The 13,259-nt window shown below is 45.5% G+C and overlaps 1 protein-coding gene across 1 annotated transcript in view; it reads left to right on the forward strand.

Annotated features, from left to right (window-relative positions):
- Window positions 1–7,674: 7,674 nt before the first annotated feature.
- The window catches only part of LOC126229656 (aminopeptidase N-like), a 137,894-nt gene continuing 132,309 nt past the window's right edge, over window positions 7,675–13,259 (forward strand). Inside the window, exon 1 of the mRNA XM_049942379.1 lies at window positions 7,675–7,808. Coding sequence (XP_049798336.1) covers window positions 7,675–7,808 — 134 coding nt within the window. The remainder of the gene's footprint in view (window positions 7,809–13,259) is intronic.

Raw genomic sequence — 13,259 nt, forward strand, 5'->3', positions numbered from 1 at the left:
AAGCAAAGAAGGGAAGGCAGAAAGGTGGAAGGAGTATATAGAGGGTTTATACAAGGGCGATGTACTTGAGGACAATATTATGGAAATGGAAGAGGATGTAGATGAAGATGAAATGGGAGATAAGATACTGCGTGAAGAGTTTGACAGAGCACTGAAGGACCTGAGTCGAAACAAGGCCCCGGGAGTAGACAACATTCCATTAAAACTACTGATGGCCTTGGGAGAGCCAGTCATGACAAAACTCTACCATCTGGTGAGCAAGATGTATGAGACAGGCGAAATACCCACAGACTTCAAGAAGAATATAATAATTCCAATCTAAAAGAAAGCAGGTGTTGACAGATGTGAAAATTACCGAACTATCAGTTTAATAAGTCACAGCTGCAAAATACTAACGCGAATTCTTTACAGACGAATGGAAAAACTGGTAGAAGCCGACCTCGGGGAAGATCAGTTTGGATTCCGTAGAAATGTTGGAACACGTGAGGTAATACTAACCTTACGACTTATCTTAGAATAAAGATTAAGAAAAGGCAAACCTACGTTTCTAGCATTTGTAGACTTAGAGAAAGCTTTTGACAACGTTAACTGGAATACTCTCTTTCAAATTCTGAAGGTGGCAGGGGTAAAATACAGGGAGCGAAAGGCTATTTACAATTTGTACAGAAACCAGATGGCAGTTATAAGAGTCGAGGGGCATGAAACGGAAGAAGTGGTTGGGAAAGGAGTGAGACAGGGTTGTAGCCTCTCCCCGATGTTATTCAATCTGTATATTGAGCAAGCAGTAAAGGAAAGAAAAGAAAAATTCGGAGTAGGTATTAAAATTCATGGAGAAGAAGTAAAAACTTTGAGGTTCGCCGATGACATTGTAAGTCTGTCAGAGACAGCAAAGGACTTGGAAGAGCAGTTGAACGGAATGGACAGTGTCTTGAAAGGAGGATATGAGATGAACATCAACAAAAGCAAAACGAGGATAATGGAATGTAGTCAAATTAAATCGGGTGATGCTGAGGGGATTAGATTAGGAAATGAGACACTTAAAGTAGTAAAGGAGTTTTGCTATTTAGGGAGCAAAATAACTGATGATGGTCGAAGTAGAGAGGATATAAAATGTAGACTGGCAATGGCAAGGAAATCGTTTCTGAAGAAGAGAAATTTGTTAACATCGAGTATAGATTTAAGTGTCAGGAAGTCGTTTCTGAAAGTATTTGTATGGAGTGTAGCCATGTATGGAAGTGAAACATGGACGATAACTAGTTTGGACAAGAAGAGAATAGAAGCTTTCGAAATGTGGTGCTACAGAAGAATGCTGAAGATAAGGTGGGTAGATCACGTAACAAATGAGGAGGTATTGAATGGGATTGGGGAGAAGAGAAGTTTGTGGCACAACTTGACTAGAAGAAGGGATCGGTTGGTAGGACGTGTTTTGAGGCATCAAGGGATCACAAATTTAGCATTGGAGGGCAGCGTGGAGGGTAAAAATCGTAGAGGGAGACCAAGAGATGAATACACTAAGCAGATTCAGAAGGATGTAGGTTGCAGTAGGTACTGGGAGATGAAGAAGCTTGCACAGGATAAAGTAGCATGGAGAGCTGCATCAAACCAGTCTCAGGACTGAAGACCACAACAACAAACAGTATATCATGTGAGAAAAAAGAAAGCTGCGTTTTTAAAACCATGGTGATTCTTTGACGTAATCTTCTCAGTCTCAAGAAAGTATATTCGAACTGATACTATGTTCAAGGATTCTGCAGCAAACCGAAGTTAGGGATATTGGTCTACAATTTTGTGGATCTGTTCTTTTACCCTTTTTATATATTGGAGTCACTAGAGCTTTTTTCCAGTCACTTGCGACTTTGCGCTAGGCTGGAGATTCACGATAAATACAGGCTGGGTAAGGTGCCAACGCCGTTGAGTACTCTTTGCGAAACCGAACTGAGATTCGATCGCGACCTGGTCGTTTATTTGCTTTCAAATCTTTCAGCTGATTCTCTACGCTTGGGATTCTTACTACTATGTCGTCCGTACGATGGTTTGTCTGATGGTCTAATGATGGTACGTTTGCATGATATGTTTGCACGATCCTCCTATGTGAACGATTTCTTGAACGTGAAATTTAACACCTTGGCTTTCGTATTTCTGTCTTCAACTGGCACGCCAGATTGGTCAACAAGGGATGAAGGAAGCCTTAGATCCGCTTAGCTTCCCTTTGAAGTGCTCCCTGACGCCGTTGCTGCCTTATAAGCAAGTGGGAAAGTGCTGGACGAAGTAGCCGCAAAACGGAATACGTTCACTACATAATTGTCCCTTAAGAGAATCAGCCAGGTTCAGATGGAGCTAACTAAATACGTGCCGACATACAACAAAATTGGTGCTCTCAAGTAATAATAATACACGGTAGACAGCCGTGCAAATGTTCTGAATGTGGCCAGGAAAGCCACGTCAGGTCGACGAGTCTCTAACGATGCCTTACGCAACACCCACTGGGCTATCAGTAGCAGGATCATGCGGCCATGACCTTTCCCCTCATTTACGCTGCGCCAGTGAGGCCGGTATCTTCGCCTGACAAAGGGCAGACTTTCTCCCCATACATCACGTTCCGACGCCACGGCAAAAACACATTCGAACAATAACGTGCCGGAGGTACAGTAACAGCCGACGCTGTTCGACAGCAGTCATTGCCGGCCCCAACTTTTGATACCATAGACGTACACTATTTGATCAAAAGTATCCGGCCACACCCAAAAAATCCGTTTTCCATATTAGGTCTCGCTTCCCACGCTCGGGTTCCCGGGTTCGATTCCCGGCGGGGTCAGGGATTTTCTCCGCCTCGTGATGACTGGGTGTTGTGTGCTGTCCTTAGGTTAGTTAGGTTTAAGTAGTTCTAAGTTCTAGGGGACTGATGACCATAGATGTTAAGTCCCATAGTGCTCAGAGCCATTTGAACCATATTAGGTGCATTGTGCTGCCACCTACTGCCAGGTTCTTCATATCAGTGACCTCAGTAGTCATTAGACATCATGAGAGAGCAGAATGGGACGACCCGCGGAGCTCACGGAGTTCGATCGTGGTCAGGTGGTTGGGAGTCACTTGTGTCATACGTCTGTACGCGAGATTTCCATACTCCTAATATCCCTTGGTCCACTGTTTCCGACTTGATAGTGAAGTGGAAACGTTAAGGGGCACGTACAGCACAAAAGCGTACAGGCCGACCTCGTCTGTTGACTAGCAGGGACTGCCGACAGTTGCAGAGGCAGACATCTATCCAGACCATCACACAGAAATTCCAAACTGCATCAGGATCCAATGCAAGTACTATGACAGGCGGGAGGTGAGAAAACGTGGATTTCATGGTCGAGCGGCTGCTCATAAGCCACACATCACGCCGGTAAATGCCAAACGACGCCTCGCTTGGTGTAAGGAGCGTAAACATTGGACGATTGAACAGTGGAAAAATGTTGTGTGGAGTGACGAATCACGGTACACAATGTGGCGATCCGATGGCAGGGTGTGGGTATGGCGAGTGCCCGGTGAACGTCGTCTGCCAGAGTGTGTAGTGCCAACAGTAAAATTCGGAGGCTGTGGTGTTATGGTGTGGTCGTGTTTTTCATGCGGGGGAGGTGGGGGGCTTGCACCTCTTGTTGTTTTCTTGACACTATCACAGCACTGGCCTACATTGATGTTTTAAACACCTTCTTGCTCCGCACTGTTGAAGAGCAATTCGGTGATGGCGACTGAATCTTTCAATATGATTGACCAGCTGTTCATAATGCACGGCCTGTGGCGGAGTGGTTACACATCCCTGTTACGGATTGGCCTGCACGGAGTCGTGACCTGAATCCTATAGAACACCTTTGGGATGTTTTGGCACTTATTAGTAGAGCTTATGGTCAATAAGTTCTGTGAACAACGATACCGTGGATTACTTTCAAGCAAACGTGCACGGATGCTTCTAGAAGGCTGTGATATATACTCTCTGTTTTTGTAGATCATAAAGATGGGAATAAGCAGCCTTGTCGGTGATACGAAGGGCAAAAAGTTGGAAGATGGACAGGGCATTGGTGGACACTACAGACTCACAAAGAAAATTTTAGACACTCTTCAAGTGTATAATGGTAAGGCTGTCAGACAGAGCCTATTCAGTGTACGCGACATGAAAAATGCGGTATGGGATACGTATTTCCACACGTTCTCAAAAGATGAACATCCCATTCATCCACTGTGCCAAAACAACTGGTGTAAGTCTCTACACATTCAGAGGGAGAGGGATAACAACCCCTAAATTCACAAGGAGAGGCTTCCAAATTGTATCCTAGATGTTGTTAAGCACACTTACAGGTTTCTGGCAGATTCTGAACTTTTAAAAAAGTGTGTTCATGGCAAAACCCAGAAACCAAACCAGTCTCTAAATTAACTCATATGGAAACGATGCCCTTAAAACCACATTTTTATCTGCTATAGTTGTCAGAATTGCAGCTTATTATGCAGTTATTGTATTTAATTATGGGAACGTAGGGAGGATGAAGGTATTACAGAGAATTGGCTTTAAGATAAGAAATTGCCATCGAGATATATTGAGAAAAAAATAGATTTACAGCATGTCTCTCCAGCTGAAAAGTCAGTTGAAGATCTAGTAAAGGAAAGGAGGCGGAAAACAAGCAAGAAATGAGAAATCTTGAAGGGAAGGAGGACCATAAATACAAATCTGAGGACTTCTGAAAAGGTGACATAAAACAAACGTTAGAGTGAACTTTAAATTGCATTTCCTGAAATTATGTTTCTGAAAGTTTACAGGTTATGTACATTTTTCTCAGAATCTATGAAGCCTAGAATTACGATATTTTGTACACTTATATGAAGTGTTCACGGGTTGTCAGCCGAGTAGCGTCGTCGTCTCGTAGCAACGTATCGATGGAATGCGTCTCCATCATCTTCAGGCGAAGATGCTACGAGACGATGACGCTACTCGGCTGACAACCCGTGAAGACTTCATATATGAAATTCGCCGACAAAGCCTGCACTCACATATTTTGTACACCTATTTCTATAAACTCAAGTGTAAGATGAGATATGGGGGAAAGTGCTTTGAATTTTGCACGAGTTTTATATTATAATTACAGAAATACAATTAAAATTTATCAGAATTCTCCTACTCAGTACATTCAAAAGACTTCATGAAAGAAGTTTACTGTGTGCAGATAGATGAAACAGAGAAAATTTTGTAGAAATGTCTGAGAAAATGATAGATATATTACTTTTTAAAATTAAAATTTTTTTAATTCCATAAAAAGTAAAATAAACATAATTCGAGGAAAGAAGGGGCTGCCAGAGGCATATTGTTGACACATTTAAATTGTTTAGAATTTATTAATTTATGGTTCGTTATTCTAAAAAAGCAAGAGAGAATTAATTTGACATTTTATGTATGAAGTAGCCGTAAGATAACAGACCAGCACATTTGGCGGATTGACCAGTTATTAGAACGAGACGAGGTTGATGTGTAGCAGAGGCGACAATGTTAAGAACAGAATAAACTACACTCCTGGAAATGGAAAAAAGAACACATTGACACCGGTGTGTCAGACCCACCATACTTGCTCCGGACACTGCGAGAGGGCTGTACAAGCAATGATCACACGCACGGCACAGCGGACACACCAGGAACCGCGGTGTTGGCCGTCGAATGGCGCTAGCTGCGCAGCATTTGTGCACCGCCGCCGTCAGTGTCAGCCAGTTTGCCGTGGCATACGGAGCTCCATCGCAGTCTTTAACACTGGTAGCATGCCGCGACAGCGTGGACGTGAACCGTATGCGCAGTTGACGGACTTTGAGCGAGGGCGTATAGTGGGCATGCGGGAGGCCGGGTGGACGTACCGCCGAATTGCTCAACACGTGGGGCGTGAGGTCTCCACAGTACATCGATGTTGTCGCCAGTGGTCGGCGGAAGGTGCACGTGCCCGTCGACCTGGGACCGGACCGCAGCGACGCACGGATGCACGCCAAGACCGTAGGATCCTACGCAGTGCCGTAGGGGACCGCACCGCCACTTCCCAGCAAATTAGGGACACTGTTGCTCCTGGGGTATCGGCGAGGACCATTCGCAACCGTCTCCATGAAGCTGGGTTACGGTCCCGCACACCGTTAGGCCGTCTTCCGCTCACGCCCCAACATCGTGCAGCCCGCCTCCAGTGGTGTCGCGACAGGCGTGAATGGAGGGACGAATGGAGACGTGTCGTCTTCAGCGATGAGAGTCGCTTCTGCCTTGGTGCCAATGATGGTCGTATGCGTGTTTGGCGCCGTGCAGGTGAGCGCCACAATCAGGACTGCATACGACCGAGGCACACAGGGCCAACACCCGGCATCATGGTGTGGAGAGCGATCTCCTACACTGGCCGTACACCACTGGTGATCGTCGAGGGGACACTGAATAGTGCACGGTACATCCAAACCGTCATCGAACCCATCGTTCTACCATTCCTAGACCGGCAAGGGAACTTGCTGTTCCAACAGGACAATGCACGTCCGCATGTATCCCGTGCCACCCAACGTGCTCTAGAAGGTGTAAGTCAACTACCCTGGCCAGCAAGATCTCCGGATCTGTCCCCCATTGAGCATGTTTGGGACTGGATGAAGCGTCGTCTCACGCGGTCTGCACGTCCAGCACGAACGCTGCTCCAACTGAGGCGCCAGGAGGAAATGGCATGGCAAGCCGTTCCACAGGACTACATCCAGCATCTCTACGATCGTCTCCATGGGAGAATAGCAGCCTGCATTGCTGCGAAAGGTGGATATACACTGTAGTAGTGCCGACATTGTGCATGCTCTGTTGCCTGTGTCTATGTGCCTGTGGTTCTGTCAGTGTGATCATGTGATGTATCTGACCCCAGGAATGTGTCAATGAAGTTTCCCCTTCCTGGGACAATGAATTCACGGTGTTCTTATTTCAATTTCCAGGAGTGTACTTAGATAATGGCACCATGCGGGGGAGGTTTCAAATTTAAAATATTCAACTTATCATAACTTTACACACACACACAAACACACACACACACACACACACATATATATATATATATATATATATATATATATATATATATATATATATGGTGAGTCGCGAAAGATGTAACACCCCTATTATTCCGGGGGCGATTCCTCTTGTCGATACGTGCAAGCGCCAACGGAATAATGGGGGTGTGACGTCTTACGCGACTCACCCTATATATATATATATATATATATATATATATATATATATATATATATATATATGTTCACTTCTTGGGCTGTACTGATACTTGCTTTGGGCCGTGGGTTCGACACCCTTGTCATGGAAAACGTCTGGGACTATTTGGAATAGCAAAGGAAACGTGTCAATCATCACCACAGTTTGAGAGCCCTACAGATCTAATCATCAATGAGTGCTTTCATCTGGACTAAATTCCTCGCAGACTTGAGGCCATTACCAAGAATATATGCGGTGTTACACTGTACTAGCGTGGTGTATCCTGGCAAATAACTTTTGTCCAGTGTGCTTATGTCTTTACTCCTTTTGAGCTGTTTTGTCACAGGTATTTGTAATTTAGCTGTTAAGGCATGAAGTGGTTAAACACACGGCCTGGGTACGTGTTAATGGAACGTTTATTTCCGTGTGCTGCGTCCAGGTGGTGCGTGATGACAGGTGTGAGATGTCTGGCTGCCCTGGTGCTGGTGGTGGCGGCGGCCCACGGACAGTCCGACCGCCTGCCGGGGGAGAGCTGGCCGCTCCGACAGAGGGTCGACCTCACGGTCCACCTCGGCGACGAGGGGTGAGTCACCAGCTGGGTCTCTCGCTGCATTGCTACGCACATAGCGTAACTCAGTGACCTATGTAAGCGCGGACGCTGCACTTGGCGGGACCACAGCCACTATCCACACCAGTTCCTTCCACAAAGGAAGAGAGAGAAATATAATCAATTCATTGATTTCAGTCACAGATTAGGAGTCTAGAACACTCCCGTCCGTTTGCTACTGCTGTACCATAACCTTAAAGTTGTAGGCAGGTCGTGAAATAAAACTATCTTGTTAAAGCAATTATGGTATAAAGCAACAGACCAGTGTTACCCTCTGAGAGGAATTTTGTTAGTCCGCAGCTCGTGGTCTCGCGGTAGCGTTCTCGCTTCGCGAGCACGGGGTCCCGGGTTCGATTCCCGGCGGGGTCAGGGATTTTCTCTGCCTCGTGATGACTGGGTGTTGCGTGTTGTCCTTAGGTTAGTTAGGTTTAAGTAGTTCTAAGTTCTAGGGGACTGATGACCATAGCTGTTAAGTCCCATAGTGCTCAGAGCCATTTGAACCGTTAGCACCAATTTTGTTATGTTGACCGTGTTGTACCTAACGGAGGTGGCTTATCGGAAATGAAAGTCAGAATTACGTAAATATTTGAACAGTAACAAACAAAATTTTGCCTATCTGCACTGTTTAACTGATAAAGAAAACGGTCGCTAGCCTAACTAGGCAAGAGAATGATTAACATTCTCATTCAAGAAAATAGTTATTAGTAACTTTAATGGATAAACACAACCTATACTTTGTCACACGCGAGTGCAGTGAACTCTGACACATACATATGTTTACGGTAAGATTGAAACTAACAGTTAGAGCAGCACAAACTATTTGCAAAATTAAAACAGATACCGAAACACACTATTACTTTCAGGGCTTACTCAAACTGAATAGTCTTTATAACGTTATTATTACTATTCACTGTAGAATCATTAATTGGATATAGGTTAAGTCTCTCTCAGTTAAATACTTTACTATTTAAAATGAAAGTTAATTGGAATCCACTAACAGGTTGCTTATCACTATCATTTGAATAAAGAAATTATGGTTTTCATAATTAGTGGTCTTTCCGTTAATTGTTACCTAGCAATAACACAATAGACAAACTGTGGATCCTGTTATATTACACTCCTGGAAATGGAAAAAAGAACACATTGACACCGGTGTATCAGACCCACCACACTTGCTCCGGACACTGCGAGAGGGCTGTACAAGCAATGATCACACGCACGGCACAGCGGACACACCAGGAACCGCGGTGTTGGCCGTCGAATGGCGCTAGCTGCGCAGCATTTGTGCACCGCCGCCGTCAGTGTCAGCCAGTTTGCCGTGGCATACGGAGCTCCATCGCAGTCTTTAACACTGGTAGCATGCCGCGACAGCGTGGACATGAACCGTATGTGCAGTTGACGGACTTTAAGCGAGGGCGTATAGTGGGCATGCGGGAGGCCGGGTGGACGTACCGCCTAATTGCTCAACACGTGGGGCGTGAGGTCTCAACAGTACATCGATGTTGTCGCCAGTGGTCGACGGAAGGTGCACGTGCCCGTCGACCTGGGACCGGACCGCAGCGACGCACGGATACACGCCAAGACCGTAGGATCCTACGCAGTGCCGTAGGGGACCGCACCGCCACTTCCCAGCAAATTAGGGACACTGTTGGTCCTGGGGTATCGGCGAGGACCATTCGCAACCGTCTCCATGAAGCTGGGCTACGGTCCCGCACACCGTTAGGCCGTCTTCCGCTCACGCCCCAACATCGTGCAGCCCGCCTCCAGTGGTGTCGCGACAGGCGTGAATGGAGGGACGAATGGAGACGTGTCGTCTTCAGCGATGAGAGTCGCTTCTGCCTTGGTGCCAATGATGGTCGTATGCGTGTTTGGCGCCGTGCAGGTGAGCGCCACAATCAGGACTGCATACGACCGAGGCACACAGGGCCAACACCCGGCATCATGGTGTGGGGAGCGATCTCCTACACTGGCCGTACACCACTGGTGATCGTCGAGGGGACACTGAATAGTGCACGGTACATCCAAACCGTCATCGAACCCATCGTTCTACCATTCCTAGACCGGCAAGGGAACTTGCTGTTCCAACAGGACAATGCACGTCCGCATGTATCCCGTGCCACCCAACGTGCTCTAGAAGGTGTAAGTCAACTACCCTGGCCAGCAAGATCTCCGGATCTGTCCCCCATTGAGCATGTTTGGGACTGGATGAAGCGTCGTCTCACGCGGTCTGCACGTCCAGCACGAACGCTGGTCCAACTGAGGCGCCAGGTGGAAATGGCATGGCAAGCCGTTCCACAGGACTACATCCAGCATCTCTACGATCGTCTCCATGGGAGAATAGCAGCCTGCATTGCTGCGAAAGGTGGATATACACTGTACTAGTGCCGACATTGTGCATGCTCTGTTGCCTGTGTCTATGTGCCTGTGGTTCTGTCAGTGTGATCATGTGATGTATCTGACCCCAGGAATGTGTCAATAAAGTTTCCCCTTCCTGGGACAATGAATTCACGGTGTTCTTATTTCAATTTCCAGGAGTGTATTAATATGCACTTCCAATACACAAGAGAGACAAACACTTAGCAAACATGAGTATATAACGTTTCACAACTGCAGTTTTCCACTTTTACTACATTGAGAGACAACATTAACATATATGTAAGATACTGACTCACCTTCTGCGATTTACAACAGGCAATAATGTGATCATTTACTAAGCAAAACTTTATAAGCCTCAGTCTTCAGAACTTTTAATTTGAAGTTGGCAACAACACATTAATAAGCAGTTTTACTAGAAAAATTATTTCCAGCAAGCATCATTAACTTTAACTCACTCTCTTGCCACATTAACTTTAACTTTCTTTTTACTATGTTCAGGAGGCATTAATTAGCAGAGACACTGGTCTGCCGGCCGAAAGTGGCCGTGCGGTTAAAGGCGCTGCAGTCTGGAACCGCAAGACCGCTACGGTCGCAGGTTCGAATCCTGCCTCGGGCATGGATGTTTGTGATGTCCTTAGGTTAGTTAGGTTTAACTAGTTCTAAGTTCTAGGGGACTAATGACCTCAGCAGTTGAGTCCCATAGTGCTCAGAGCCATTTTTTAGACACTGGTCTTTAATGTTCTTTCAGTAGGGACACTCGGTAATCACTATAGTTCAAACGGAGAGGAACCTGAGAGGTGTTATGATAAGGAAAAAAACAGGGTAGGTACATAAATTCAGTTACAAGTTACCTTATATTTGTGCCCACTAAAACATCCAATGAGCTGATCCTTCACTGTACATTATTATAGTGCTCCATTATAGTGATTGCGCAATGTGGTGGCGATTGCATGTTGGTAGGTGGAATTGCAGGCAGATTTGCTGGACTCTGTCATTTCTTGGTGGCGATGATAGATACCAATTCCAGAATCGTTCCAGCTATTTATCCATCCATCCGAGGCATGGGAAAGTGGCAGAAAAAAACCTCTCTCGGAACCAGCACAATATACAACATTAACATGGCAGTGCACAGTTCGATAGCCTAGGCCAACCACAATTTGCGCGCGCTACACAGTTCCGTTCCTGAGGGGAACCACTACACCTTTTACATACAAACTAAGAACCCTAAGTGAGGATCAGCAGTTTACATAACAGCAACCAAACACATTAAATAAAACAGAACATTTGGACATATTGACATTTCTAAAAAAAATTACTCACACAGAAATTACAATTATATATAGTAAGTTTTGTTCCCTCCAAATGGGACAAAGAATTTAAATGACAGATATACCACATTGCATAGAATCAAACCATGACATCACAGTCTTAACAAAGAAAGGAGTATACAATTTTGTGTTATCGATCCAAATACACTTACAGAAGCTAAACGATGTAACATTAAATGAAAAAAAAAATAAATAAATAAATCAGTAGAGCACTAGAGTTATGCTGTTACAAGTCCTGATTAAATTTTGTATAATTTGATACTAAACTCAGACCGTTCAGTTGATTAACTAACAAGTTGCCAAACTTAATCTCCCTTTTGATTCTACTGAGTAAATTTTCTCAAAAAAAAAAAAAGCACCACCAATTTGTCTAGACAGAGCACAACCGATTGTAGGGGCGGGGTAACTTCGATATTCCCTTTTTAATTAATATAGAAAACCCCTAAGACGGCGAAGTCCAGCAAAATTCCCTGGTCATTATTTCAAATTTAAGTGACCATCGTCGGAGCATTGGCGATCAAAACGTGTCGCATGCAGAGGGTCAAAGAGACCATTTCTCCGCCGGAGCGATGCTGCACCAACACTTCGTTTCCACCCCCTGTCACGCTAGCTACGCGAATCTATTTGTTAACTGCCGACACACACCGAGGAGCGGCGTCCGAGTCTGGAAACAGCCCGGAGAGCCACTCTCCAGCCCACACAGATTCTGAACGAGTCTGAATCTCGATAGTCGTCAAGCGACAGTTACTGCAATTTTGTTACAACTGTTACCTTCCATAACTTTGGGAGAAGCCTTGTGTTTAGGCCTCGGAAGCGGGCTGCAACTACGGATGTTACGACTGTACTACCGCGGCATGTGTACTGTGAAGTATCGACTTTGCATATCCACATTTTGTAACGTGGTAAGCTCTAACGTCTGATTCAAATGGTTCAAATGGCTCTGAGCACTATGGGACTTAACATCTATGGTCATCAGTCCCTAGAACTTAGAACTACTTAAACCTAACTAACCTAAGGACATTACACAACACCCAGCCATCACGAGGCAGAGAAAATCCCTGACCCGCCGGGAATCGAACCCGGGAACCCGGGCGTGGGAAGCGAGAACGCTACCGCACGACCACGAGATGCGGGCTCTAACGTCTGACCCCTGTTTTCTGTGGTAGTGTTCGTTACCCATGGCAGGCTTCTTTCAATCTGGTCTACTCTCCGCACTCTCTCTAGGGAGTGGACTTAATTGTGATATTGTATCTGTTTATCGAACTGTGGTACAGCAAGAAAATTGCTCTCCAAGAGGCTGTTATTTGTGAGCGATACCTTAACGAAGACATTGTGGTAGGGCTTCATCGTAAGTTCTGAATGTACAATTTCATTACCAGAATATCCGGACTTTCAGTGCTCTGTAGCTCCCATACCGCCCCTCTTTTGTTTAATTGATTTATCACTAGACAAAAAGCATCTGTAGTGGAGAGTAAGTCCAACACTACTACAGTCCAGGGACATAAGATGTTGAAGAGTGGTCTCAAATGGAACAGTGACTGTTAGTACATATCCGAAAGTCATTTATTCCCTCTTTTCATAGTCTACAAAGCTCGCCCCCGGTAGTTGAGTGGTCAGCGCGACAGATTGTCAATCCTAAGGGCCCGGGTTCGATTCCCGGCTGGGTCGGACATTTTCTCCCCTCAGGGACTGGGTGTTGTGTTGTGCTAATTATTATCATTTC

Source organism: Schistocerca nitens, unplaced genomic scaffold (assembly GCF_023898315.1).
Source record: "Schistocerca nitens isolate TAMUIC-IGC-003100 unplaced genomic scaffold, iqSchNite1.1 HiC_scaffold_377, whole genome shotgun sequence".
NCBI lineage: Eukaryota > Metazoa > Arthropoda > Insecta > Orthoptera > Acrididae > Schistocerca > Schistocerca nitens.